At 45.8% G+C, this 27622-nt stretch overlaps 4 protein-coding genes across 7 annotated transcripts in view; 2 read left to right on the forward strand and 2 right to left on the reverse strand.

Annotated features, from left to right (window-relative positions):
- The window catches only part of EFTUD2 (elongation factor Tu GTP binding domain containing 2), a 28655-nt gene extending 24091 nt beyond the window's left edge, over positions 1 to 4564 (reverse strand). Inside the window, exons 1-6 of the mRNA XM_083582621.1 lie at positions 4424 to 4564; positions 3787 to 3902; positions 3024 to 3189; positions 2584 to 2662; positions 1495 to 1570; positions 771 to 836 (exon numbers count right to left, since the gene is read on the reverse strand). Of these exons, the coding sequence (XP_083438747.1) occupies positions 771 to 836; positions 1495 to 1570; positions 2584 to 2662; positions 3024 to 3189; positions 3787 to 3891 (492 nt within the window). The 5' untranslated portion in view covers positions 3892 to 3902; positions 4424 to 4564. The remainder of the gene's footprint in view (positions 1 to 770; positions 837 to 1494; positions 1571 to 2583; positions 2663 to 3023; positions 3190 to 3786; positions 3903 to 4423) is intronic.
- Positions 4565 to 4790: 226 nt separating this feature from the next.
- On the forward strand, positions 4791 to 7971 carry DNAAF19 (dynein axonemal assembly factor 19). 2 transcript variants are annotated; one of them, XM_083583570.1, is made up of 4 exons: positions 4791 to 4848; positions 5611 to 5757; positions 6800 to 6932; positions 7222 to 7971. In XM_083583570.1, the coding sequence occupies exons 2-4, from the start codon at positions 5621 to 5623 to the stop codon at positions 7684 to 7686; spliced, it is 735 nt and encodes a 244-aa protein (XP_083439696.1). In that variant the 5' UTR covers positions 4791 to 4848; positions 5611 to 5620; the 3' UTR covers positions 7687 to 7971. The 2 variants fall into 2 exon arrangements, with proteins under 2 accessions (XP_083439696.1, XP_083439695.1); XM_083583569.1 differs by having other exon boundaries at positions 4801 to 4916.
- A 435-nt stretch (positions 7972 to 8406) lies between these two features.
- FAM187A (family with sequence similarity 187 member A) lies at positions 8407 to 10317 on the forward strand. The gene has a single exon (XM_083583304.1). It carries the CDS (start codon positions 8938 to 8940, stop codon positions 10213 to 10215), a length of 1278 nt encoding a protein of 425 aa, XP_083439430.1. The 5' UTR covers positions 8407 to 8937; the 3' UTR covers positions 10216 to 10317.
- Positions 10318 to 13806: 3489 nt separating this feature from the next.
- Positions 13807 to 27622, reverse strand: part of GFAP (glial fibrillary acidic protein) — a 48987-nt gene continuing 35171 nt past the window's right edge. For 2 of the 3 annotated variants that reach the window (XM_083583266.1, XM_083583265.1), the window contains 6 exons: positions 26975 to 27136; positions 24300 to 24425; positions 22026 to 22246; positions 20588 to 20631; positions 18287 to 18372; positions 13807 to 14251 (listed from right to left, as the gene is read on the reverse strand). In XM_083583266.1, the coding sequence (XP_083439392.1) occupies positions 14210 to 14251; positions 18287 to 18372; positions 20588 to 20631; positions 22026 to 22246; positions 24300 to 24425; positions 26975 to 27136 (681 nt within the window). In that variant the 3' untranslated portion in view covers positions 13807 to 14209. The remainder of the gene's footprint in view (positions 14252 to 18286; positions 18373 to 20587; positions 20632 to 22025; positions 22247 to 24299; positions 24426 to 26974; positions 27137 to 27622) is intronic. The other variant, XM_083583267.1, reaches the window with a different exon arrangement.

Genomic DNA, 27622 nt, shown 5'->3' on the forward strand with positions numbered 1-27622 from the left:
CTTGGATTCACAAAATGTTTAGGGGTATAAGTACCCCTGCATCCCCCCAGAAAAAGCGCTCTGTGTGTGTGTTTGTGTGTGTACACGCACACACACATACACACACACACACACACACTAAAGTAATATGTTTAGGATTCTAAACAAAACAACAAAGGCATACAATAAATAAACAATCAGTAAAGCAATCAATAATGGATGAAGAAAGAAAAATGAAGACTTCAAATCACTTCAACTTAATTTAATCAAAGCATATGGCTGATAATTTTCCTGGTGTTTTGAGTTCTAGAAATGTATAAACAAACTCCATCCTTTGATAAGTTTATAAGACACATCATCTTTAATCTGCTTCAAAACTACTGTTTTTACATATACGTACAGTAGCACCTCGGGTTACAAACACTTCGGGTTACAGACTCCACTAACTTGGTAGTACCTCGGGTTAAGAACTTTGCCCCAGGATGAGAACAGAAATCATGTGCTGGTGGCGCAGCAGCAGCGGGAGGCCCCATTAGCTGAAGTGGTACCTCAGGTTAAGAATGGTTTCAGGTTAAGAATGGACCTCCGGAATGAATTAAGTTTGTAACCAGAGGTACCACTGTATACAAATTGATGCACACTTAATTGATTTATTAATCAAACAAACCCCATGATGAATCGACTAAGATCTCTTTAACTGACAGTTAGCCCATATGCATCTAAATCTTTAGACAACAGTACCGTAAACCTACCTCTTAAAGGATTAAAAACAAAGTATAAAGGTAACTTACATCCTGGTCATAACGCTTTCTGATCTCAGGATGAGTCTGTTCAACCAGGCAATCCACAAAGCAAGTCTGGAAGGAGCCAGAGAAACAAAAAGAAATGAATTGGCAAGGCATGAATTAGCTAGCTAAATGTGACCAGTCCAGGAAGCATAAGGATGTTGCATCTCTGCCTCTCTCCCACTCCCAATCTGAACTCTCACTCCCAATTTCAGAACTACAATCAATGCACTTTTGCAATTTCCTCACAATTATATCAACAACCGTTATTCCATATCCAGTAAAAACATTAATAAATTCTAGCACCAACCCCATCCCGTTTTATAAAAATGTGAACAAAAGAAGACAGGATAGAGACCTTGCAACTGAGAAGCCAGCAACACTTGCAGACTCTCCCTAATAGTTTATCTAAATTGACTGCCCCGGCTTCAAAAAATCAGTAAGCAAGCTAAAATGATGACACCATTCCGGCATAACTGCAGCTCAAGTGTGAGAAGTATGTGTGTTAGGAGTTGCTCTTGTAGACAGAACTAACTCTGTGAGGCCCAAAGTCTTGGAAGGGCGTCAACGAACTCTAAAACATTTAACCTTGAGAACCATACACTGAATCCAGTTTATTCAAAAACAAGAAGCACACATGTACTGAGTGAGTACATCAGAATTCTGCCACATCTACAGAATGGACCACAGCTACTCCTGAGCTGCCTTAAATATATTAATTGATGCTAACCTTGCCATGATGCAGGTGCCCACAAAGTGTAACATTCCGAATCAGCTCTGAGTTGTCCATCAAGTCTGCTAGGAAACTAGAGAAGACCAAAGGAACAGGGAAGCTTTCAGTTATACACGCTGCCAAGTAACGTAAAATAATTCTCTTTATCTGACTTACAACCCCCTCCCTGCCACAGAAACCAAAATCACCAGTATCTTCTGATATACTGAAAAAGCTTTTCATAGTCTACTTTGATTTTTAGTTGATAGTTCAGTCACTATCTTTTTAAAGTACTCTTAGTTGCCTTCACCTCTCAAGCTTAATCCACAGCTCTGCCTTTCCAAACCCTTCTTCCACATCACTGGAAAGGGGAGGGGGAACAAACAGGACCACATGGTGTTTATCCTGAATTTTAGAAGCATTAAGATAAAGGGGCAGGGAACCTATGGCCCTCCAGATGCTGTTGGACTTCAACTCTCATGAGCCCCTGCCACCAATGGTCATAGACGATGGGAGTTGTAGTTCAATGGCATCTGGAGGGCCTCAGGTTCCCAACCCGTGAACTGGTAATTGGAAGGAGTTTATATGTGATGGAGGGGTAATTCTGTAAGTGGGTGTGTGGAGAAATAAGTAAACACATCTGGTTAAGACTTTGTATTATTTGGACTGTAAGGAGAATTAACTGTCGCTTCGTCCCTGTTCCTGCCAACCTAGCAGTTCGAAAGCACACCAAAAGTGCAAGTAGATAAATAGGTACCGCTCCGGCGGGAAGGTAAACGGCATTTCCGTGCGCTGCTGTGGTATCGCCAGATGCGGCTTAGTCATGCTGGCCACATGACCCGGAAGCTGTACGCCGGCTCCCTCGGCCAGTAAAGCGAATGAGCACCACAACCCCAGAGTCGGCCACGACTGGACCTAATGGTCAGGGGTCCCTTTACCTTTAATATGCCCCAAGGCCACAAAATAGAATTGGGAATAAATTTAGAGGAATAACATGATTACTAACTCCTCCTCTGCTTGTCTGTAGATGTGAGAGAGCTAGAAGTACCAACAGAAGGGAGTTGCACAGGGAAAGAGAGAAAAAGAGAACAAACAAGCTATACTCACTCCATCTCATACACTGTGACTGGCAATGTTTGCTCCATGAGGGAGAATTTCTTGGTCTTCACGGGTTTAATAATAGGCTCTGAAAACAAACACAAGAAATAATATCCCTTTAAAGAGAAAAGCAGAAAAGCCCTACCTCAACACTCAGCCAAGTAGAAAAAAGGAGCAAAACACAAACTTTTTGCGTGTCCCTGATCCCAGGTTCAGTTCCTGATATCTGTGACTGAAGTCTCTGTTAAGGCTTGGAAAGATCTTGGAAAGTTACCTCCTGTCATTGGGTGCAAACAGTACAGATGGAGCAATCCAATGGAAATAAAATTGTTTCTTGGCTTTCCCATTTCAGATTGCAGATAGGTGCTCAACTGAATGACTGCTGATCCAGTATGCTATGCAGAAGACTCCTGCCTTCTCCCTGACAAGCTGGTTCTATAATTTCTCACCTGTCAAAGGCTGTGTGTCTTCCTCTTGCACAATGGTCTCCACCTCTGGACCGTAAACCTCCTCAGCCGTTGGATAGTATTTCTTATCCTCATGCAGCACCACATCCATCCCAGGGTGGTCATCATCGTGGTCTCCAATGTCATCATCGTCGTCGTCCTCATCGAGCTGAAAACAGAATGAAGGGCCTTCAGCTGGTCTCTAGCAATTTCCATCCAGTGCAGTCCCAATTATGGAACTTGGGGTTGGCTGCCATGTTCATGTTCATCACTTGATGATGGCAACATCAAGCTTGTAAAAGTTCATACACTCAGGTCCTGCGTCATGAACACAATGCATACTCTGGAAATTGTTAGGTGAATGTTCACATAAAGAATTAATGATTTCTATTGATTTCTATGGGGAAATTTCTAACGTGTTCCTGACCACAAAATCTGTGGTGCATATAGGCAGGTTTGGGTACCAATCCCTTGTGTTGGCGTAAGTGCTTTTTTGTACAGCAAGCATTTGTAAAATGGGACCTGCATGTGCAATTTATTTGTTGGACTTCAAAGTGTCATGGGACACCCAGTTGCCTTTGAAGCGACCATGTAACATGGCTAGTTTCCTTGAATGAGCGTGACACCTTTTTTATGATCCTAAAAAGTTAAATTAACTACTTAACCAAATGAATAACCCAAATATTCAATCATCCAACAGCCTTAACTAAAACCATCGGGTGGCCTTTAGTATAGTTAACATTTAGAGGAAGCATAATCCCCATACCTCATCTAGATCCTTTGAATCCCGACCCATCTCGTCGTCATCGTCGTCAGAATCAAGCTCTGGGCCAATATAATTCCCAAATTCATCATAGAGATCTGTATCCATGTTGCCGGACCCTGGAAAGAAGAAAAGCCTTTGAAACAAGTATAGCAAGGTCAGTTTTTATCCTGAAAGTGTGTGTGTGTGTGTGTGTTTTGTTTGGTTTTGTTTTGTATTGCTGAATTTTGCTAGCTATTCAGTATAGATATAAGGAGTGTAGGAGTGTGAGTGTGTTTTCCTGCTTATTGTGTTTTTAGCTTATTTGCTTATTTTTATTGTGAACCTCGCCTGTAGAAACTTCCACAGCTGTCCATCACAGTAGCGCCTGGCCCTTATTTCCAGTTCATTTGTACCTTCTAGTTTACTCAAGTGCCCCTTCTTAGCCTATCAGGCTTCATAATAGACCCCTAGCCTCAGTGGGACTTCGGCCTCCCCCACCCCGCTTAAGGAAAGGCGTTTAAGACCACAGCCGAAGTTGTCGCCTCTTCTTCTTCTTCTACTACTAAAAATCAAGTTTCTAGTCCTTAGGGGCCTGGGGAACAAAACACGGTGCGGCTGAGAAACGCCTATATCACACGCATGCCGAATATTACGCGACCTTATCTGCCTTCCCTTCCTCCTCGGCGGCGCCTTTCTCAGCACAGAACGGAGCCCTCGCCGAGAGAAGAAGCGCGCGTTGCTCGCGACGTTCTTCTTTTTCCGTCGCGCGCCGCTGCGACGCTGCCGTGGAAAGGCCCTCCGCCGCTTCCTCCGAAAGAGGCTGCCTATCCTATTGCCTGGCCGATTCGTCGCTTTCCCCCTTCATTTAAATAAAATAAAATAAAATACCAGTGTTCGGGGAGGCACGTAAAGGCATTCTTCTGATTCTTATATAGACGTGGGAGGGCAGAGAATGAAGATTATAATCAGGCGACTAGCGAAGACAACTCCTTTCTTCGGAGGGTCCTTCGCGTCCCGGCGTGGTCTGGTTGTTATGGAAACCAAACCTAGGCCTCGTTGCTATGGAAACCTGATGCCTAGCCGGTGCGGGGTGGGGAACGGGGAAAGCGGGGGTGGATTTGGAGACGACTTCCGCAGAGCCCTAAACCGGTGTAATAAATAACCTCAGTTCCTCATTATCTGGGAGTGGTACCCAGGGTCGTTTTTCCACGTAGACCCGACCAGTCCTTGGAATGACGCATCAGAATTGAGGGATGAGATACCACCCCACCCCGAGCTAAAGGGGACACGGGAAATTCCCTGCACCTCAGGGCGCAGGGGCTTCCTCTGAGAACCCGATGCTTTGCCATATTGATATGCTTCTGCAGTGCTCTTTGCTGTAAAAATCAAGCAAATATTGCAAAGCTACTGTAAATGTTTTGTTCTCGCTCTCCGAAGAAAGCAAAAACCCCTTGGTGCATCTCCACTCCTGGAACCTTTGGCCGCTTGGGAAGTGGGAAGCATAGCTGTCAACTTTCAGATTTGAAAATAAGGGATCAGCAGCCTCGAAAATAAGGGATCGACAGCCTCACCTGTCCCGGACAGTCTACGGGATATCTAACAATCCGGGATAGCAGCGGGAAGCAGCGGGAAATGGCGCTGGAATAAGGGAATTTCCCGCAAAAAAAGGGAAGGTTGACAGCTATGGTGGGAACTGCATAGCGATATTCGCGGATTAGCATTTAGTAGCATAGCTTAATTTCTCTGCACTTGGGTGCCCCCCAATGCTTTGATTCCCACGAGATGTGTTTCTAGAGTTCTTCGGGATAAGAGTTGTTTGTTTTTTAAATGTCCTGTTGTTTCTAGATAACCTGAGATGGAGGGTGTGATCGACTTCGGTGCTTTGGAGAAAGAGTTGGAAGAAGCTATTGCTGCTGATGAAAAGTACCAGAGAGAGAATGAAGCCAAGTTCCGAGCAGTGCACCAGAAAGTGGCGACTTATGAAGAATTCAGGTTTCTCGAATTCCATTGGTCCCTTTAGTTGATGTGATGCAAGAGGCAGTACAGCTGTCCAGTGCTTTTTTTTCAAAAAAAAATATGTTTAAGGGTGCTCTCATTTTTACTCAAGAAAATCACCATTTTATAGCTCAAATTGGGAGAAATAAATACAGTAAATGGACAAAAGTACGAAGATTCACAAAATGTTTAGGGGTATACGCATACCCCTAAACATTTTGTGAATGCGTCCCCCCAGAAAAAAGCACTGCAGCTATCTGTTTATCCATGAGGTCAACTGCTTGTGAATTTAACCCAATGAACATGTAGTCACGTGGCAGGCAGCTGCAGATTATGCATACTGCAAAAGTCATGTGCATTCATTACTTATATGTGTCTTATCAAAGAAATACAACCAGTTCTCCCAACTTCACTCTTGACTTCTGGATGTCTGAGATAAAGAAGACTGATTGCATTTTTAAAAGATCTCTGAAAACACCCCAAAGATAAAATGGGGCAGTGATGGAGCCTTATCCTATGACCTGTTTCCATGTTGCAGTGTGCACCACAGTAAGCTACAGGCAGCAAATATTGTTATATCAGTAGCAGCCAGTGGCCACTCAAAGTTTCAGATGTCCAGGGCCATACAGTGCATAGGTAGGGTAAATGCAATAATAATGTTCCTGTACTTTTAACAATTACGTATGTAGAGGAAATTTCAGCAGATACATGTCTTCTCATCCTTGCAACATTATGCTAGCTGAGCTACAGCTGCTGAATTTCCCTCCAAATTGCAATACAGTGGTACCTCGGGTTAAGTCGTTCCGGAGGTCCGTTCTTAACCTGAAACTGTTCTTAACCTGAAGCACCACTTTAGCTAATGGGGCCACCTGCTGCCGCCACGCTGCCGGAGCCCGATTTCTGTTCTTATCCTGAAGCAAAGTTCTTAACCTGAAGCACTATTTCTGGGTTAGCGGAGTGTGTAACCTGAAGCATATGTAACCTGAAGCGTATGTAACCCGAGGTACTACTGTAATGCCCCTTTCTCTCCTGCTTGCAGGGATATTGTTTTAGCATCACATTTAAGGCCTCTGGAGAAAAAGGACAAGGTGGGGAAGAAGAGAAATGTGTTGTGGAACTCCCATGCAGTTAAAGCAAACTTGAAACAAGAGAGTGAGGTACAGCTGTCTCAGGTAAGATTGCTCCTTTCCAGGAGTTTGGAGAGCCTTGGTTCCTTTTGAGCAATACTTCTTATTTTATTATCTACGTTTATTTATTTGTGACATAACAAAGCATAACAGCAAATCCCTGATAAAATAAAAGTAGAAAGGGATATTGAGAACTAAACATATAGGAACAATTTTCCTTACCAAAATAAACTAATATCACCATTAAGGTCAGTTAAGGTCTTTCTCCAGTGGGGTGGAGAGTGGGCCAGGATCCACTTGTGTTGGGATCTGTGACATTGTTCTCCTCCTCCAGGAGTTGGAACAGCTGCCCAAGACGTCTGCAGAATTCTACAGAGATTGGCGCAGATGCATGAAAAACAGCCAAGAACGCTACCAGCTCCTGCTCCAACTTGGATCCCAAAACCTGGGCCAAATCTTCCAAACAGACCTTGCTTTTGGTTTCCTAGGCGAATTCCTAGCAGTGTTCAATGAAAATACCTGTCTCAAAGACCGGGACTCTGTCTTGGAGATTTTGGAGAGTTTTTCAGGAACCAAACGCTTTGGATTGAATGTGGAACTCATGAGTGAGCAAGAGAAGAAAAACTGTCGACAGTTGTTTGAGAAACTGCAAAGGATGGGGACTGACCCTAGCAATCCTCCTGACTTTTCACATGCCACAGAGGGGGAAGGTGTGCCTGGTACCCAAATCCATTGCCAAGCAGATGGACCAACTAAAATAAAATTGATGGAACTGATGCACCTTTACAAAGTCACCTAAAGGAAGCTAGAGCTTGTGTCACAAGCCACACCACATAGGAAAATAATGGAGAAGATACAGAGGAAAGGAACGTCCACTAAGAACATCTTCTATCAATCCCCATTAAGATGAGTGGGAGATCATCAAGAGCACACATGAATTCTTGCACATCTCCAGTTAATCTCAGTACAACTTGTATAGAATATATATTTGGTGGATGGACCCCTTTACTGAGTTTTTAGATGAGCTCTGCCTTCTCCAACAAGGCAGATAGTGCATTGTCAATAAATAATATTTGTTAATGGATCAATTTTTGCTGTGGTTTATCTCCTAATTCTCATGGCACTTGTGCTATTGACTTCTGCTCTAGTCAAAACAAAAACAAAAAAAAATTTTCTTCCAGTAGCACCTTAAAGACCAACTAAGTTAGTTCTTGGTATGAGCTTTCGTGTGCATGCACACTTCTTCAGATACACTGAAACAGAAGTTGCCAGATCCTTCTATATAGTGAGAAGGTGGGGAGGGGTATTACTCAGAAGGGTGGTGGGAATGGGTGATTGGCAGATGAGGATCTGGCAACTTCTGTTTCAGTGTATCTGAAGAAGTGTGCATGCACACGAAAGCTCATACCAAGAACTAACTTAGTTGGTCTTTAAGGTGCTACTGGAAGAAATTTTTTTTTTTTTGTTTTGACTATGGCAGACCAACACGGCTACCTATCTGTAACTGGACTTCTGCTCTAGTTAGGACTCAGCAGGGCTTAGCCCCAGAACGAGTTGGCCATGCTAAGGCTCTCATTCATGGGTAACAATAACCTGAAGATACCGCTGTCCATCCAGGCTTAATATAAACTTGGTCGTATTAAGTAGTGTGGGTGTTTGTATATAATTGGGGAGGAGCAATGGCTTGGTCCTCCAGTGCTTGGTTTGCCTGTCTCAAGTTTAATCTCTGGTATATCCAGTTAAAAGCATATCATGTTGCTGGGTTGAGAAATACCCTGTCTGACATGTTGGAGGGCTGCTGGCAATCTGAACAGACAATACTAAAAGCCAGTATAAGTCAGCTTCATACACGCACGCACACAATGGGGTAACAGCTAGTTGTTCATGCTGACCACTCTGGAGCTGAGACTGCATTCTAGAACTTGTGTGAGCAAAAATGGAAACGGTTCTGGAGTCTTCGTTCCTCCACACACTGTTTAGTATCCTACCTAGTTTGCCTACTTAAAAGAGCAGTGAAGCAGAGTTGAACTACAGAACTTGTAATCAACCAATGCGGAAGCTGTTGACCAAAGTGTACCACCATCAAATGGCTTCAACGGGGTTGGCTGGAATTGCGATAGTCCTTGGCACTGCTGATGTTCTCCATGCCTTTGCCATTATAGAGAAGGAGGACGTGTTCAAGAAGACCCCTTGCCCAGCTTTTCTGATGTTTGAAAACGCTGCTTACTTGGCCGACATGAGCTTTGAGTTGCCTTGCAACTGCAAGCCCGAGGAGGTCACATCTGTGGTTTGGTACTTTCAGAAGAACATGGGCAGACACCGGACTAAGGTCTTGACAGACTTTGATGGCACTTTGGTTGTGGACTCGAGCCACATCAAGAGAGGCGTTGACATGCTCCGGCGCTTCAGCATCAGGATGTTCAGCCTCATTGTCTTCCGTGTTCAGGTGGAAGATTCAGGGCACTACATTTGTGGCACCAAGAAAGGGGATTTCTTCTACGGCTACGATGTAGACGTGCAGACTTCCAAAAACATAGCTGTTGCCTTTGCAGATGAGGATCAGCACCCACAAAAGGACTTCAACAGAACACACTTTGTAGTCTTTACCGTCTTCTGGGAATGGACCAAGTGCAATCGCTGCGATGTCAGAGGTGAGCAGCGGAGAGTTGGGCTTTGCTATGTGCAGAGTCCCTATCTACTCAGGCGATACCGTACTACCATACAAGAGGTGGCTTCCTGCGGCTCCAAGTCTGTCCCAAAGCAGTTTCGGGGGGTTCCGAATAGGAAGCCCGAGGTCGTTATCCGAAGTTGCATGGCACCTTGCAGGAAAAAGATGTCCTCCATGGGAGAGGCATCCATCTCAGATGTCATCTCCAAGCTTGGGGAAAAACCCTGGGTTCCCGACATCCCTATCCAATTCCACAAGCAATCCCTTGGTACTGGGCTGATCATAGCCTGCCCTGGTGCCAGGCCAGAGCATGCTGTGGCTTGGGACAAAGACTCAACCCGGATGTACCTCACTAGGTTCCTTACCGGGGTCAACAAGAGCATGAGGGTCTTCATTGACCACGGAAACCATCTGCACATACGCTTTGCCCAGATGGATGACAGAGGCGTCTACTACTGCTGGCGAGAGGGACAACTGGTGGCTGGCTTTAGGCTTGCTGTTGTGTACGAGAGCCGCCACAAGAGAAGCATTGATGATCCTGAGACACAATACGCCATCAAGGCCATCTTCACAAGCTATGTCTTCATCACCCTCCTCTTTGTCAGCATCCACATTGTCCGCTGCTGTGTTTATGCCTTCAGGTGCACATCTGTGGAATAGCATCTGCCAGGAAAACTCTTCAGGGGCTCAATTTATTCACTTTTAAAATTTGTTGTTATTAACCCATTTACCTATTGATCTAGTAAATATTTAATTTATCAACTGCCTTGGCTCTTAACCATCTGAGCTTAACCAACGTATTTCAAAAGCTTTGAATAAGGGCCTTTTCGGAGGGTTTTTTTCTCCTATGCGTGGTAGCTTTCAAATTTGTTAAAACAAGCGTCATCTCATTCCTAGAAGGAATGGCAATCCTTTAATGTTTTTCATCAGCTATGGGGGATGCAAAATGTTATCTGTTGCAATCTGTTGCCAGTTTGCAAACAAGCTCAAAACCCAGCTGGATTGTGGAAGTTCTAAATTTAAAAAATGCTGAAATCAACCGAGCATTATCTCTCAATTTCAGTGGTTTGCCAGCGACTTTTACATATAGTTAGAAGAACTTTGAATACCACAGTGAAAAATCATTCATGCTCTGCCTGCATCTGATCCTGGGTTCCAATCTCCAGACCTTGGCATCTCCCCTTTTTAGAATAATTTTGGGGAGAAAGGCAGCAAAATACAGTTTCCAGGATTCTTGTGTTGGGTGCTTTAAATGCAAAGTGTGTTTAAAGCTTTAATCTTCTTTGCCTTCCAATCAGCTCTGCAGATTTATTGACATGGGTTCCTCCAGTGGCTGGTGTTGGAAATGGGTAGAAGACATTTGATGTCTGCTGTGGTTGCACTCCTAGGAGGCTCAAAGGCTGCTTAATTCAGAATACCATATTTTTCGCTCTATAAGATGCACCAGACCACAAGACGCACCTAGTTTTTGGAGGAGGAAAACAAGAAAAAAAAATTCTGAATCTCAGAAGCCAGAACAGCAAGAGGGATCGCTGCGCAGTGAAAGCAGCAATCCCTCTTGCTGTTCTGGCTTCTGGGATAGCTGCGCTGCCTGCATTGGCTCCATAAGACGCACACACATCCCCCCCTACTTTTTAGGAGGGAAAACGTGAGTCTTATAGAGCAAAAAATACAGTAGGTGATTTGAGGGCAGGGAACAGTGTATTGCGCCAGAGTTGCTACAAAGGCCCTGATAAAGGAAAAGGAAATGGGAAGAAGTAGTGGAGGAGAATGGTGAGCCCTTATCAATGCTATCGGCAGACACTTTGGGACACAACAGAGTCAGCCTGAATTTGTCAGCCGCCTTTTGGAAGTTGTATATAACGTTTCCTATTTATGTGCACTTTTAGTATTGTTTCCACACTGCTCTTTCCAAAAGTCATGGGAACGTACTACAGAAAGGGCTTTTTCCGCTGTGATGTTCTAACCTGGAACATTCTCTGCAAGGAGGCTTCCCTGGCACACCAAACCTACATTAATGTACCAGTAATTCCTGTCCCAGGCAAATATATTTGTATTTCTTCAGATCTTTTATTTTCCATTCACTTCCATTATTATTGTTTTTAACTCAGCACATATGATTTTCTGCTGCACGTACGTGCGTGTGTGTGGTTATTTATATGTGTTTTTATGTAATGTAACTGTTTTTGTATATATGCACACATAGGTATTTGCTTCTGTAAGGCATCCTGGAAATTCATTGAAGGGCAGGATATAAATACCCCCTATAAATGATGAAAAAAATTGGGAAAGGAGCTACTTTATGAAACACTTTCAAAAGGGAGATTAAAATAAGTGGGAGTGCATTTTTCATAAAAGAAAATAAAAAACTCACCGCTTCACGTCATAATACTTTTAGTGATTGCAAAGGGTTTAAATACAGCATTAGAAATTGACCTGACATTTGGAAATATGCAGGTAATATTGAGAGGCTAACATACATATAGTTGGCAGTACACAAAGAACAGCAGAAAAGTTGTAGATTGTTTAGGTACCAGCAATGGTTACAAACATCTGAGTTTAACATTTTTTGTATCCAACAATAACAGTCTCTGCAGTAGTGGTTTTAGTAGGGCTAGTTATCTGCTTTTATGGGCACACAGGTAAAGGTCAGGTTGTATTAAAAAGGTATTTTGGATAAACTGTTGAGCACATAATTTCCCTGTCCTCTTCTGTGTTCAAGTGCCAGCACAAGCCTATGCCTGTCAACTTCCAAGCAAGTCCCACTGAGTTCAATATGACTTACTCAGAATGGAGTGCGCCAGCATTCAGGGCAGCTTTTAAAATGCTTGAAGATGATTACAACCACATTTTATATTCTTTTTACTAGGCTAAACCTGTAGCAAGTTCTATCAAGCTTTGATCTTTACACTTGGTCTCCTAGATCAGTAATTATAGAGGCGACTTGCTCACCTGATCATTTGTAATATGTCACTATCTTTCCCGGATGCCCTAATTTCTTTCTTTCTTTCTTTCTTTCTTTCTTTCTTTCTTTCTTTCTTTCTTTCTCTCTCTCTCTCTCTCTCTCTCTCTCTCTCTCTTTCTCTCTTTCTCTCTCTTCTGCCACACCTCCATCCTTCAGTATCATTCACATCAGCCTTCATGGCACGGCATCCCTTTGTATGTTATTGAGACACTATTTTCTGCAGATTGCTTAAATGGCAGCCCTCACAATAATACACCGGCCTCACCCATTTACTTGGGTCAAGGGGTGTGGGGGTGTAGAGACCAGCTGCTTGCTCACAAGGAGCTCAACTAGCAGGGGTGAGTGAACCTGACATATTTTGTGTCTCTTCATTTCTCATTTTTCCAGTTCCCCACAGTTCCACATCTGTTTGTGATGATAATAATAATAATAATAATAATAATAATAATAATAATAATAATAATGTGATTATCATCATCATCAGTGTTTTAGTGCATAGTCTTTCTAATGTACACATTTTTGCAAATAATTTTCCCCTAATATGCATTTGTGCATGATCTTTTCATTTACCCATGCCCTTTTACACACTTTTTACCCCAGTATGTGCATATCTGTAAACATTATTCGGCTGGGGAATGGAAAAGGATGGCTATGTTTCCGTTTGCAAAGTGTTCTGAAAAGTGTGGTTTTGGCAAGTTCCCCTTTAGAATCATAGAATCATAGAGTTGGAAGAGACCACAAGGGCCATCGAGTCCAACCCCCTGCCAAGCAGGAAACACCATCAGAGCACTCCTGACATATGGTTGTCAAGCCTCTGCTTAAAGACCTCCAAAGAAGGAGACTCCACCACACTCCTTGGCAGCAAATTCCACTGTCGAACAGCTCTTACTGTCAGTAAGATGCAGCAGCCTGATTGGTCCCAGAACAATAGGCTCCAGAATACAGCAGTCTAATTGGTCCACAGGAGCCACCCAATCCAGCTCCAGGTGGAAGTGAATCTGCGACCTGATTGGCCTACAGGAGAATCCCGGAATTAGCCAATCACATGGAGCCCATTGTGTAAATAATGTATATAAAGCAGACATTCTGGGGGGACTTCCATTCCTCCTCACCATTATGAGCATGAAATCCACTCTCGACTCCGAGTATATTTCAGTTTCTTAAGGACACGTGTTATACTTCTGGGGAGACAAGCTAACGTCCTACCATTGTTCCCCTTGAAATACCTCCCTTCTAGGCCTCTCTCTCACACACACACCTCTCACAGCAGCAACAGTAAACACGGATCCTATTCATTAGTAGGTTTATTGAGAAGCAGCATGTTTGGGTGTTAAGCCCAAGGCGGATAACATCTAGGAGAGCTACAGCCCAGTCTAAACACGGTGCCTCATTTGGACACAGTGAGGCAAGCATACAAGATGCGAGAAAGCGGGTGGGCCCCAAACCCCACCTGAAGCACCAGGTAACTGAGGCCCAAGAGGCAGCAGCCGGTTATACTTTCCCAGTAATAGTTAAATTTGCAAATGTTTCCCACCCCTCGGAGCAGCGGCATATTCGGCGTGCGGAGCTGTTTTGGGGCCATAGCCCTGAAGCGTCAGAAAGGGAGACAAGCTTCTCCTAGCGTCCTACAGCTACAGGCGTCTCCTCCCTCCCTTCGCTAGAGTGGCTTTTACTTCGCGGCCGCTGGCATCACACCACTTCCTTGTGCTCCTGGGTTGACTCCTTGATCACCTGCAGGCAGAGTGGGGAGAAGAATGGGAGGGAAGTTATTCGCCCTGCTTGGGTCTTAATCTAGCTTTTCAGTGACCACAAAACAGCTCCTATTCATTTTGAGACTTTGTGTGCTCCCTTCTAAATGCTTCAGGTTCCCATTGCTTACTCCCACCTGTCCCTTAAAAATCAAAATCAAAGCAGGGTCTATGGCAGCACAGAACTAGTAACTTGATGGTTGATGCACAAGATTATTGCCAATACTGGTGACACTTAATTGAAAATTTAAGCACAGCCCCTCCAAGCGTCCCTATTTTCCAGGGACAGCCCTGGGTTGATAGCTGTCTCGGTTTCTGATTTGATCCTGGAATGTCCCACTTTTCCTTAGGACACCCCATTTGCATTGGTGAAATGTTGGAAGTTATGGAGTTATGCGACCCACTGAGCCAAGGAGCTAAGTAACTCTACAACGTTTAGAAAACATCTGAAGGCAACCCTGTACAGTGGTACCTCTGGATGCGAATGGGATCCATTCCGGAGCCCCGTTCACATCCTGAAGCAAATGTAACACGCGACTGCTCATGCGTGGGTCGCGTTTTGCCGCTTCCGCGCATGTGTGTGATGGCATTTTGAGCGTCTGCGCATGCGCGAGCGGCGAAACCCAGAAGTAACGTGTTCTGTTACTTCCAGGTCGCCACGGAGTGCAACCCGAAAATGCTTAACATGAAGCGTATTCATCCCGAGGTATGATTGTATAGGGAAGTGTTTTTTAAAAAATGTTTAATATTTTGTTATGTTTTAATATATGTTGGAAGCTGCCCAGAGTGGCTGAGGCAACCCAGTCAGATGGGCGGGGTATTATTATTATTAATAATAGTAGTAATAATAATAATATTAAATAGGGACGCGGGTGGTGCTCTGGGTTAAACCACAGAGCCTAGGACTTGCTGATCAGAAGGTCAGCGGTTCGAATCCCCGCGACAGGGTGAGCTCCCATCGCTCGGTCCCTGCTCCTGCCAACCTAGCAGTTCGAAAGTGCAAGTAAATAAATAGGTACCGCTCTGGTGGGAAGGTAAACAGCGTTTCCATGCGCCAGAAGCGGCTTAGTCATGCTGGCCACATGACTCGGAAGCTGTACGCCGGCTCCCTCAGCCAATAAAGCAAGATGAGCACCGCAACCCCAGAGTTGGTCATGACTGGACCTAATGGTCAGGGGTCCCTTTACTTTTACCTAATAATATTAAATAGGACATCCCTATTTTCATTGGATAAATGCTGGAGGGTATTTAAAGCAAGCTTTCTTTTTTATGTTTTAGCTATATCTATTTAACCCTAAAAGGTCATAGTTTGTTTTCTTGGATGGAAGTAAACCAGCAGGGCAGATCTGGAAAATGTACCAGCGAAGGAGAGATTTAAGCCCCCATCCTGGCGGGAGAAGAAAGAAGGAAACAATGAGGGCCTAGCTCAAATTTCAGGCACGTACATGCCTTTGCAGCAGTTCAGCTATATGTATATTTAACTGCATAGTAAGGAGCAAAAGGGCTGGTGTAGCTATCAGCCACAAGAGACAAAGCAACGAAACAGGAAGTCTCCAATTTGAATCTGCCACGAACCTGTTCACTAAGCAGTGTTAGCCAAGCCTCTCATCCACATTATGGGGATAATAGTACAGTGGTACCTTGGTTTAAGAACAGCTTAGTTTATGAACAACTTGGATTAAGAACGCTGCAAACCCAGAAGTAGGTGTTTTGGTTTGTGAACTGTGCCTTGGAAGCAGAACATGTTGAGTGCGTTCCATTTGTAAATTGAGTCCCCCGCTGCTACGGGAAAGCACGCCTTGGTTTAAGAACGCTTTGGTTTCAGAACGGACTTCCGGAACGGGTTAAGTTTGTAATCCAAGGTACCACTGTACTGGTTTACCATTATAAGGCCACTGTGAGAATTATAACAAGATGCTATATTTTATTTATTAAATTTGTACACTACCCCATATCCATAGATCTCAGGGCAGTTCACAACGCAACAATACGTGAAGCGCTTTAGAACTAGGTAAATATTCAGGATTATCCCAAATAACTATTTACACCCTATCACACACATGTCTTCTGTGCACAGTGGGAAGATATGGACTACTGCAATGCGCTGTACGTGGGGCTACCTTCAAAGGTGACCCAGAAACTACAACTAATCCAGAATGCGGCAGCTAGACTGGTGACTGGGAGTGGCCGCCAAAACATTATAACACCGGTCCTGAAAGACCTACATTGGCTCACAGTACGTTTCCGAGCACAATTCAAAGTGTTGGTGCTGACCTGTAAAGCCCTAAACGGCCTTAGCCCAGTATACCTAAAGGAGTGTCTCCACCCCCATCGTTCAGCCCAGACACTGAGGTCCAGCTCCAAGGGCCTTCTGGTGGTTCCCTCCCTGCGAGAAGTGAGGTTACAGGGAACCAGGCAGAGGGCCTTCTCGGTAGTGGCGCCTGCCCTGTGGAATGCCCTCCCATCAGATGTCATGGAAATAAACAACTATCTGACTTTTAGAAGACATCTGAAGGCAGCCCTTTTTAGGGAAGTTTTAATGTTTGATGTTTTATTGCTTTATTATTATTATTAATATTCTGTTGGGAGCCACTGAGAGTGGTTGGGGAAACCCAGCCAGATGGGCGGGGTATAAGTAATAATAATAATTATAATTATGGCCCGATACTTTCCAGGTTTGTTATTCTGCTCTGTTCAATGCTCCAGACTAAGTATTTCCTCAAGTCAGCTTGCAAGACCTTTGGTCTGAGCTATGTAGTATCTCAGGCTGAACAGAGTGCTCACTGAGGGAATAAAGTCTTGTCATGAGCACAGCTTCATCCTTGCAGTATAACTTTTGCCTGCTGACCAACACTGCCTAATTTTTTTTGTGGGCACAAGCAGGCAAGGCAGAAAAGCAGGCTTGTATTCTGCCATCTGGCACACACTGTCTCTATAGCATCAGAACTTGAATTACTTATTCCCAAGTGCCTGCTCACTCTTTTCTTTTCTTTTTAAATACTTTATTTGCTATTGTTTTTACTGACACTAGAACAGGAACTGAAATACAGTCCATCAAGATGCATAGATCTATGCTGATGGGCAAACCATTCCCCAAACACCAAACTTGGAAAAGATTGCTGTGACCATGTTAGAGAATTCATTCTCCCATCCATTTTGACTCATGTTCCAGCCATCCATCTCGACACCAATTCTGGAAGGAAGAAAAGTTATTTTCTATTGCCCACAAGCCTGATTGTAAGTTATAAATCTCCCTCATGTTTCCATCATCGTAAACCAGAGGCATTGGCAGAGAAACCCAAGGGGATGAATGCCAACAAGAAATATCAAGTGTTACACAAAGGAAGAAGGAACCCCAGTTTGTGCACAAGGACAACTGGTTAGCATGCCTGAGGGAAATGCGTAGTCTCCAATGGATAACAAAAAGATGCCAGTCATGTGGTGCTTCAGCTCAAATGCCCAACACCATTGCTGATTGGTTGTCTCCAAACAGAAACATCGGACCCAAGACATAAGAAGTTACAGATAATAACACTCCTTTTCTCAGTGCCGGGGAGCACTCATTTGGGGCCCTGAGTAGCACAGTGAAAGAAAGAAAATGCTGATAAATTGAAATAGGATGCAGAGAGAATCATTGAAAGATGATAGGCAGAGGTTCTAGAAGACAAATCCTACCAGGAAAGGCCGAAGGAGGCTGGTATATATAGTCCCAAGAAGCCAAGAGATATTGGAAGATTAAAAGGGCTACAGTCACTCACCAGTGACAAGATTAAAACTACATAGAGGAAGGAGATTTGAATATTAGGAAGAATTTCCTAACTATGAGCAGTTTAGCGACAGAGCATGATGATGAAGGAGACTGAGGAATCTATTTCCTGGAGGATTAAAAATAAAAAGAGTGGGACAGGCATGTCCATAGATTCTACAGGTGTTTGGAAAGAAAGGGTTGGATTGCTAGATCTTTCAACCATGTGATCAGAAAACCAAGGTTCTAGAGGCCTGGGTAGATTTTGCCTACCTCTCCATCTCTTGTCTCCACTGTTTTGACCACAATACTCCTCTTCAGGTGGGCCTCAGAAACGGACTTTGTGTCCAGGCTGGTCTCTGGTGAGGAGGGAAAGAACAGCCTGGTCATTGTCATAGTGTGGTAGTTACTGAATTGTGACCTGGAGAAGGCACACACTGTTCATCTGTGATAGACTTTGAGCTGGCCCGCGAGACCACAAGGAAAGAAACAGAAGGAAAGGCTGAGGATCTGGGAGAATGTGTGTGTGAGAGAACGGTATCGAATGGTGAGCTAAAACTCAGCTCCTTCTGCACTCTGATGCAGCTGCAGTGAAGGGCAACCAGAGTCAAGGAGGGGGGGGAGAGAGAACTTGCTAGGTAGCAGGGAACCATTGCTAGATCTAAGTGATCCTAAATTGTAGCACCTTGACCTTGACCAACAAACATCTCAGTAACACGCATACAAATTCCTCTTCAAGGAGTTTTCTTTTCAGAGGTTTTTCAAGCAGCCTCCCATATGGCAACAAGAACAACCAAAGTGATCACAAAGAAGAATCAAAGTGGAACAGAGATGTGCAATGAAATGAAATCTAGCAGTAGCTGGCACAGAAGAGAACTGGTGTGGCATCTAACAATGCACCCCTAGTTATGTTTACTGGAGTTAAGTACTATTATAAACAGGGACGTGGGTGGCACTGTGGTCTAAACCACTGAGCCTCTTGGGCTTGCCAATCAGAGGGTTGGCGGTTCGAATCCCCGCTATGGAGTGAGCTCCCGTTGCTCAGTCCCAGCTTCTGCCACCCTAGCAGTTCGAAAGCATGCCTGTGCAAGCAGATAAATAGGTACCACTGCGGCAGGAAAGTAAAGGTGTTTCTATGCTCTCTGGTTTCCGTCATGGTGTCCCGTTCCACCAGAAGCGGTTCAGCCATGCTGGCCACATGACCCAGGAAGCTGTCTGTGGACAACCGCTGGCTCCCTCAGCCTGAAAGTGAGATGAGCATTGCAACCCCATAATCGCCTTTGACTGGACTTAACCATCCAGGGGTCCTTTACCTTTACTATTGTACCCAATGAGACATGCTCCCCAAGACAAGTAAAGATGTACAGAACATCAGTCAAAGAGTGAGCTGGGAAGTTCCTGGTTCGAAGCTAGTATTAGCCGTGGCCTTGAAACAAGCCTTGCTGATGGGAGATGGATTTCAGGAGGACAGGAGTGTAGGAAACGCCTTTATTGGATCCCAATTAATTTCCAAAGACTTCAGTTTTAGGAAGGTTTTTTGGCATATAGGAAGCTGTTTTAATCCAGGGGTCCCCAACGCAGCAGCTACATTTGCCTGTATCTCCTACAGCACACACAAGAGGCGTCAGTAAATACCCCATCGAAAAACTGCAGTGCGTAGGGAAACTGTTTGCTTTTCCTGCTCAGCTCCTCTTTGCAGCCTCTCCTAGATTGCACATGCCCCACCTTACAGATATCTGCATTTCATTGGGTACTAGGATTAGAAACCCACGCTCCTCCAGAGGCAAAGAGCCTTCTCTCTGCAGTGCAGTTGGATAATTTTAGACTCTGAACTTGCATGTTCTTATAGGGGTGGGAAGCTTTTAGATGGCAATATGTATTGCTATACTCAAAATGTGGTAATCCTACTGAGTTTGGGGTCCCTCCTGCTCATTCCATTGAGTGGGATCCCAGCTCTTCTGCCCCCCAAGTCATCCCTCCAATGGCACCACTGGTTTTCAAAGATAAATAGTAAAATAGATAGGAGCCAGAGGTTTGGAATACAACCTCTCTCCTCTGTCCTGCTGCCACTATCATACTTGCCACTGCCACCACCTGCCCCACCTGCTCTGCTGCCACACAGCCTGCCACACTTAGTGGTTCACACTATAATTGAAATTGAAATACTTTATTGTCACTTGTAAAACTTGTATACAGTGAGATTACACGAGCACCCCCCCACTCAGCTCTTTTAGTCTTGATTCCCCTCGTTTACTAACGCACACCCACCAAACCCAAAAGTCAGTTGCCCTGTTATCTTTTCATTCAGCAGCCTAACAGCCCATGGATAGAAGCTGTTCTTTACCCTGTTGGTGCGACTAATCATGCTTCTATATCTTCTGCCTGAGGGCAGGAGATCAAGAAAGTGCCGGCCAGAGTGTGAATCATCCCTGAGAATTTTCCTCACTCTCCTGAGGCAACGTTCTTCCGCGATGTCATCCAGTGGATTCACGGGACAGCCCACGTATACTTGCTGCCTCATTTGTGTGTGGTCACATGGCAACAGCCATCCTCATGACAGAATGGGTTCCTTACCTCGGATCTGAAGGTTGGAGAAGGTCTGCACTGGAATGGTGATCCTGCAAAGACACAAGGAAGAAAAGGAAAAGAGAGTGGGGTTTCGAAACAGTCCCAGGGCCAGCCCACGCAGAAGGCAGGCTACGGTCGCAGCCTCAGGCAGTGGAACCTCAAGAGGAGGCAGCAGTAGCCGCTGAGATCTCGCAAGACCTTGCCAAAATCTGAAGAGATCTCATGTGCTCCATTTGAACCTTCAAGAGATCTCACCAGAACCCACCGTCATTGCTGCTGCTCTGCGGGCGCTGCCACACAACTCAGATGAGGGTGGCTTTGGTGACGAGTGCAGGACACCACCTTCCCGTTTCGCCCGGTGGCGAATCAGGATGAGCTGCCCCTGATCCGTCCTAATTCTCTCAATCCTTCCCCAACCTTGCATCTTTAATTAATTAATTCCAGGTTTTGTACTGGATAAGCAGCAGAAGGGGCTCAGGTGAGAAGCACAAATCTCACAAAATGGCTGATCCGGCAGAAGTAACATGGCAAACAACACCCTTCCCCATCTTGTCTTGGACTACCACTCCCATCAGCCACAGCCAACCTGGCCAATGGTCATGGATGATGGGAGCAGTAGTCCAAAATGCCTTGAGGTGGAAAAGAACAACAGTTTTTTCTGACAACACCAAACAGAGGCTTGACAGGAATCGCTTGGTCATATTCAAATGCTATTTGGTACGAGTCATAAGAGTACGAGTACAATAAGAGTCGACTATACCACTTTAGATTATGGGTGGGACTTGCAATTTGTAAGTGTTCACAGCCCAGCCCACTTCCCATTGTGCTGATTCCCTACTTGTGGGGAGTTGTGTGTATTTAACACACTGCTAACCTTTAAAATGGGATGCGGATGGCGCTGTGGGTTAAACCACAGAGCCTAGGACTTGCTGATCAGAAGGTCGGTGGTTTGAATCCCCGTGACGGTGTGAGCTCCCGTTGCTTAGTTCCTGCTCCTGCCAACCTAGCAGTTCGAAAGCACGTCAAAGTGCAAGTAGATAAATAGGTACCACTCCGGCAGGAATGTAAAAGGCGTTTCCGTGTGTTGCTCTGGTTCGCCAGAAGCGGCTTAGTCATGCTGGCCACATGACCCGGAAGCTGTACGCTGGCTCCCTCGGCCAATAAAGCGAGATGAGCGCTGCAACCCCAGAGTCGGCCACAACTGGACCTAATGGTCAGGGGTCCCTTTACCTTTAACCTTTAAAATGGGACCCCCTACCTGTAATCTGAAGTGGTACGGTCCATTTCACCGCCAAGCCTCAGCCCCCTCATTTGGCTGCATATATGTAGAACAAGCCTAACACACAGGGCTGTTAAGGAGCTTTGTATTGCTCTGACAGGCTCCCCAGCAATTCCATGTAAAATATGTCACAACACTATGGCTATGGGTGTTTCTGGGCACTACCTGCTTTCCTCCCCCTCCAAGAGTTTGCGGTAGGTGGCAATCTCGATATCTAAAGCCAGTTTGACATTGAGGAGGTCCTGATATTCCTGGAGGTGACGAGCCATTTCCTCCTTGAGGCTGCGGGTGTCTTCCTCCAGCCGAATCACTGTGTCCTGGTAGGCGGCAGTGTCGAGAGCATAGCGGTCTTCCATCTCCCTCAGCTGCCTCTCCAGAGATTCGTTCTGTAATGAGGACAAGGGAAGCGTCACCGGCGAATGCAACAAAACAAGTGGTCTGTTACTAACCTGCAAAGGGGAAGGGACATCCTGAGCCCACAGCTGACATGGGGAGGTTATAAGCCATGTCAGCAACATCCATGTTGGACCCAGCTTGGAGGCTGAAAGTGACATACATTCTGGGAATATATACCTTTCGCTCATTTCCCTTATGAACTACATTCAAATCCTGCCTTTCTGCCAAAGCACTCAAGGCAGTTCGCAGTTGACCAATAATGGCTCACAAGCCAAAGAGGCATAAGCAATAAGGAACAGCACTCTATGCGGGGCTACCTTTGAAGGTGACCCAGAAACTACAACTAATCCAGAATGCGGCAGCTAGACTGGTGACTGGGAGTGGCCGCCAAGACCATATAACACCGGTCCTTAAAGACCTACATTGGCTCCCATTATGTTTCCGAGCACAATTCAAAGTGTTGGTGCTGAGCTTTAAAGCCCTAAATGGCCTTGGCCCAGTATACCTGAAGGAGCGTTTCCACCTCCATTGTTCAGCCCGGACACTGAGGTCCAGCTCTGAGGGCCTTCTGGCGGTTCCCTCGCTGCGAGAAGTGAGGTTGCAGGGAACCAGGCAGAGGGCCTTCTTGGTAGTGGCACCCGCCCTGCTAAACGCCCTCCCATCAGATGTCAAGGAAATAAACATCTACCTGACTTTTTGAAGACATTTGAAGGCAACCCTGTTTAGAGAAGTTTTTAATGTTTGCTGTTTTATCGCTATTATTATTATTATTCTGTTGGGAGCCGCCCAGTGTGGCTAGGGAAACCCAGCCAGAGGGGTATAAAAAAATTATTATTACTACTACAGGGAAGGAAGAGGAGACGAGGCACACTCAGGAACAAGCCAACCCTTTCATATTATTGCATAATGGCATTACATAAGGACTAGGTGGAACAATCGCTTTCTACCGAGGAGACAATGCTGGAAAAGGAATACCCAATAGCAGCTTGCCCCAGTTAGGGATTGGGGAGACATTTGATTCAATTTGCACTTAGAGGCAAACTTACCCAAATTGTGATTTTTCAAAACAAAATGCATATCGAAATGGAAACAAAAACTCTCTGAATTTTGCAACACTGTTCTCCAGCCAAGTAACACAGGCAAAAATAATGTAAGAGTAAAGTGTGTGTACAGATGCATATGTGAATGAAAATAATATACCAAATTGCATTATATTAGGGAGAATAAAAAGGTAAAGGGTAAAGGGACCCCTGACCATGAGGTCCAGTCGTGGCTGACTCTGGGGTTGCGGCGCTCATCTCGCTTTATTGGCAGAGGGAGCTGGCGTACAGCTTCCAGGTCGTGTGGCCAGCATGACTAAACCGCTTCTGGTGAACCAGAGCAGCGCACGGAAACGCCGTTTACCTTCCCGCCGGAGTGGTACCTATTTATCTACTTGCACTTGGACTCGCTTTTGAACTGCTAGGCTGGCAGGAGCTGGGACCGAGCGACGGGAGCTCACCCTATCGCGGGGATTTGAACTGCCAACCTTCTGATCAGCAAGTCCTAGGCTCTGTGGTTTAACCCACAGCGCCACCCACGTCCCAGTTAGGGAGAATAGCTGTGCAAAAAGGGAGGTATTGGGGGGAATATCCTATTAGCATCTAAAAAGGTGTAACTTATGAGAAATTCGCAGCAAAATGCTGATGAATTTTCATGGAGTGGTTTCTGTGGGCAGGAAGGAACACCAATCCTGTGGGGCAGGGGAAGGGGGAGGTAAAGATTATCCATTCCAACCGGTTGCCTCAGACAGTGAGGTGAGAGAGCCAGGCCTCCTCCACTGGCTCAGCTGGGACCAGCTGCCATTTGTCGCCTCGCCTCCTAGAACTACCTCCATTGTTGGCCAATTCCATTTGACTGTGGTGGAGAGAGAGGTGAGGCCCTCTCCATTGGGCTTAGCCGGGAGCCAGAGACGGATGAACCTGTCGATTCCGGTTTCTCTCCATTTCTCATTTCCCCAATCTTAAACTCCCTTCTACAAATTTACGCATCGACTCCACCTACCGATCCCCTCAGGGACTCCAGGTCACAGGTGAGGGACTGCAGCTGCCGGCGGTACTCGTTGGCTTCTTGCTTGGCGAGACGCAGGGCCTCGATGTTTCGTGCTGCTGCATCGGTCAGGTCTGCAAACTACCAGGCGGAAGTCAGATTAACGTTCTGTTTCGTGGCTCAAGGAACACATTCACTTGCATTGGCTCCCAGTACGTTTCCAAGCACAATTCAAAGTGTTGGTGTTAACCTTTAAAGCCCTAAATGGCCTCGGCCCAGTATACCTGAAGGAGCGTCTCCACCCCCATCGTTCTGCTCGGACGCTGAGGTCCAGCACCGAGGGCCTTCTGGCGGTTCCCTCACTGCGAGAAGCAAAGCTACAGGGAACCAGGCAGAGGGCCTTCTCGGTAGTGGCGCCCGCCCTGTGGGATGCCCTCCCATCAGATGTCAAAGCGATAAACAACTACCTGACATTCAGAAGACATCTTAAGGCAGCCCTGTTCAGGGAAGTTTTTAATGTGTGATATTTTAGTGTATTTTTGGTCTCTGTGGAAGCCACCCAGAGTGGCTGGGGAAACCCAGCCAGATGGGCGGGGTACAAATAATAAATTATTATTGTTATTATTATTATTATTATTAGGCACTCACACCAGCGCACAACCCTCTCTCCACAGCTGATCTGGGCAGATCAGCTATGGGGCTGGGCGGGCTTTTATTACCCCCCCCTCTCTGCTCATCCATGATCAATCATATGACCAGGGAAGAGGGCAGTTTGTGTCCACATAAGTGCGCTATTCCCACCCCAGTACTGTATCCAGGGCCTTTTTTCCAGCCAGAATTGCTGGAACTCAGGGGTGGAGGAAGGGGTGTGTGGTGGATGTGGGCCGCCCCGGGTGTCACCACTGAGGGGGGTGGCACTCAGGGCCTGCAGCGCGGCCGAGCCACACGTCTTTCCTGGGAGTGATGTGGTGGTTTGGGCACCTGCAGGCTCCGCGCTACCCCAAATGGTCTGCCTGCTGCCTCCCCCTCAGCTGTAGGGTGCTGAGTGGGAGGAAGCAGGCAGACTCCTCAGAGGCCCCACGGAGTGTACTGTTAGGATATTTCCGTTCCACCTTAAAAGGGAGCAGGATGTTTGTGTCACAGCCTGCGCATTTCCTGTTCACAGGATGTTTATGTTCTCTGTTGCTTTCGTTTTTCTCTCTCTGTGTCGGAGACACTGAAGCAGGCAGTCATGTTTTTTTGTTCTGATCAACGCTGAATAAAACTTGTAAATAATGCTCTCCTGAGTGCGACTTTTGCTGTGCATTATCTGCTGATAGAGCGTGCATCAGCCCAGGAATGTGGCAATCTATTTTCTGGAGCTCATGTCGCTAATTGCTGACACTGCGTGTCTACGGGAGATCGGTGGACGTCCGGAGTCGACGTGGAGGCAGTGATGGCCTTTGTCTCCCTGGCAGTATCCCAACATGTACTGCCCTGGCTTGCCCTGCCTGACAGGCGGCTGGCCCCGCCCCCATGGATGGTTGGCCCTGCCCCTGGGCGCAGGGCATGCGCTGCCCCAGGTGCCCAATCGGAATTCTCCGCCACTGAACTCAGTTCTGGCACCTCTCAGGTGGGCACCATTGCCATCCTAAGAGAACAAGGGAAGTGTTCATGCTCAGTTCTGGCGCCTCTTTTTTTAGAAAAATAGTACAGTGGTACCTTGGGTTACAGACACTTCAGGTTACAGACGCTTCAGGTTACAGACTCCGCTAACCCAGAAATAGTACCTCAGGTTAAGAACTTTGCTTCAGGATGAGAACAGAAATTGTGCTCCGGCTGCGCAGCGGCAGCAGGAGGCCCCATTAGCTAAAGTGGTGCTTCAGGTTAAGAACAGTTTCAGGTTAAGAACGGACCTCCGGAACGAATTAAGTACTTAACCCGAGGTATCACTATACTGACTCCATCTAAATTATTGCTTCTGACTAAAAGCCCAACTTTACAAATGTGTTTATTGATACTGACTGTTATCTACTTTAATGTCCCCCCCGCCCCGTTTTGCTGCTGCTGCCAAGATCAGTAAGGTCTTGAGGGGAAGGCTTTTTTGTTTTTGTTTTTTTGAGAGGGGCTGGATTAGGCCCCCAAGCTGGCAGTTATCAACCCCTGGTTGAAAAGGTTGTGTCGCCAGAGCTTATAGCTGATCACCACTGTGACCTTCAAACCCTTCACCTCCCTTCCTGACAGGGCAGTTGTACTCGAATTTTCATGCGATAAGGAAGTCCATGGTTTCTCCACCAAATGGAAGCACCCAAAGAGAACTCAAAACAGGAAGTATCTTGGAGAAAAGGCACCTGTTATCACAGGTGTTTGGAGCAACCATTGCTGGTACGGGCTAGAAATGTCATTAAATTTTAAAAATGCACATGATTCATATTGAATAGTGAAGAAAAAGACCAGAGTTACACATGCATCCTGTGCTTCAAGCACTGAAAATTGTCACTAGCCATGCATGCAATCAGAAGTCTCATCTACACCATCCCTCCCATCTCTTACTGTCACCTTCCAAAGCATCTCAATGGTGCAAGGCCCCGTTCATCTAGAATGGGCAATCTGAGTGGCAGCCCCATTCAGTTGGAATGCTAGTCAAAGCTGTGCTGGAGTGGGAATCCTCCGTCTTTCACTTTCCCTTGGGCTCCACCCTGTTCCCATACCTTAGACTTGTACCATTCCTCAGTCTCATGCATGTTGTTTGAGGCCATGGACTCGTACTGGATGCGGATCTCGCGCAAGGCAGATGTCAAGTCCGGCTTGGCCATGTCCATCTCGATGTGGACCTGTTGCTGCTGCAGCTGCTCCTGCAGCTCCCGAAGCTCCTGAGAAGGGGACAGAAGAGTCATGACTCCAGAAACCTCATTCACGGGACAGGGTTTCCCAAAAACTGGACCAATTAAGACTTTGGGGAACAGATAAGGGCAAAGTCACAAATGTAGGACTTATCCAAACTTACATTTCCTCTGTGCTTTCCAGGCACGGTCTGAGCTCCATGTCCAAGTGCCCTTTTCCTTGACCCGGAGATTTGCCTGCGAAAAACCGCTCTTTAAAGCTGAATCAGAGCAAATGGTAATCTGCAGAAACCCTGAATAGGCATTTGTTTCTATTCAGCTTTAAAGAGTGGGTTTTTGTGGGGAAAGCTCTGGAGGTGATGTGTTTCTTCTCTTCCTTTCCTCACTCTCTTCTTCAAGATGCAAGTCATGGAGACAGAACATGCCTTATGATAGCTCCCAGCTTCAGACATTCGTATTTCTACCCAATAATATGTTGTCTGTGTTATCTATTATTGCTGCATAAGACAATGCATG

The sequence above is a fragment of the Podarcis filfolensis genome (assembly GCF_964270895.1).
Source record: "Podarcis filfolensis genome assembly, chromosome: 13".
Taxonomy (NCBI): Eukaryota; Metazoa; Chordata; class Lepidosauria; order Squamata; family Lacertidae; genus Podarcis; species Podarcis filfolensis.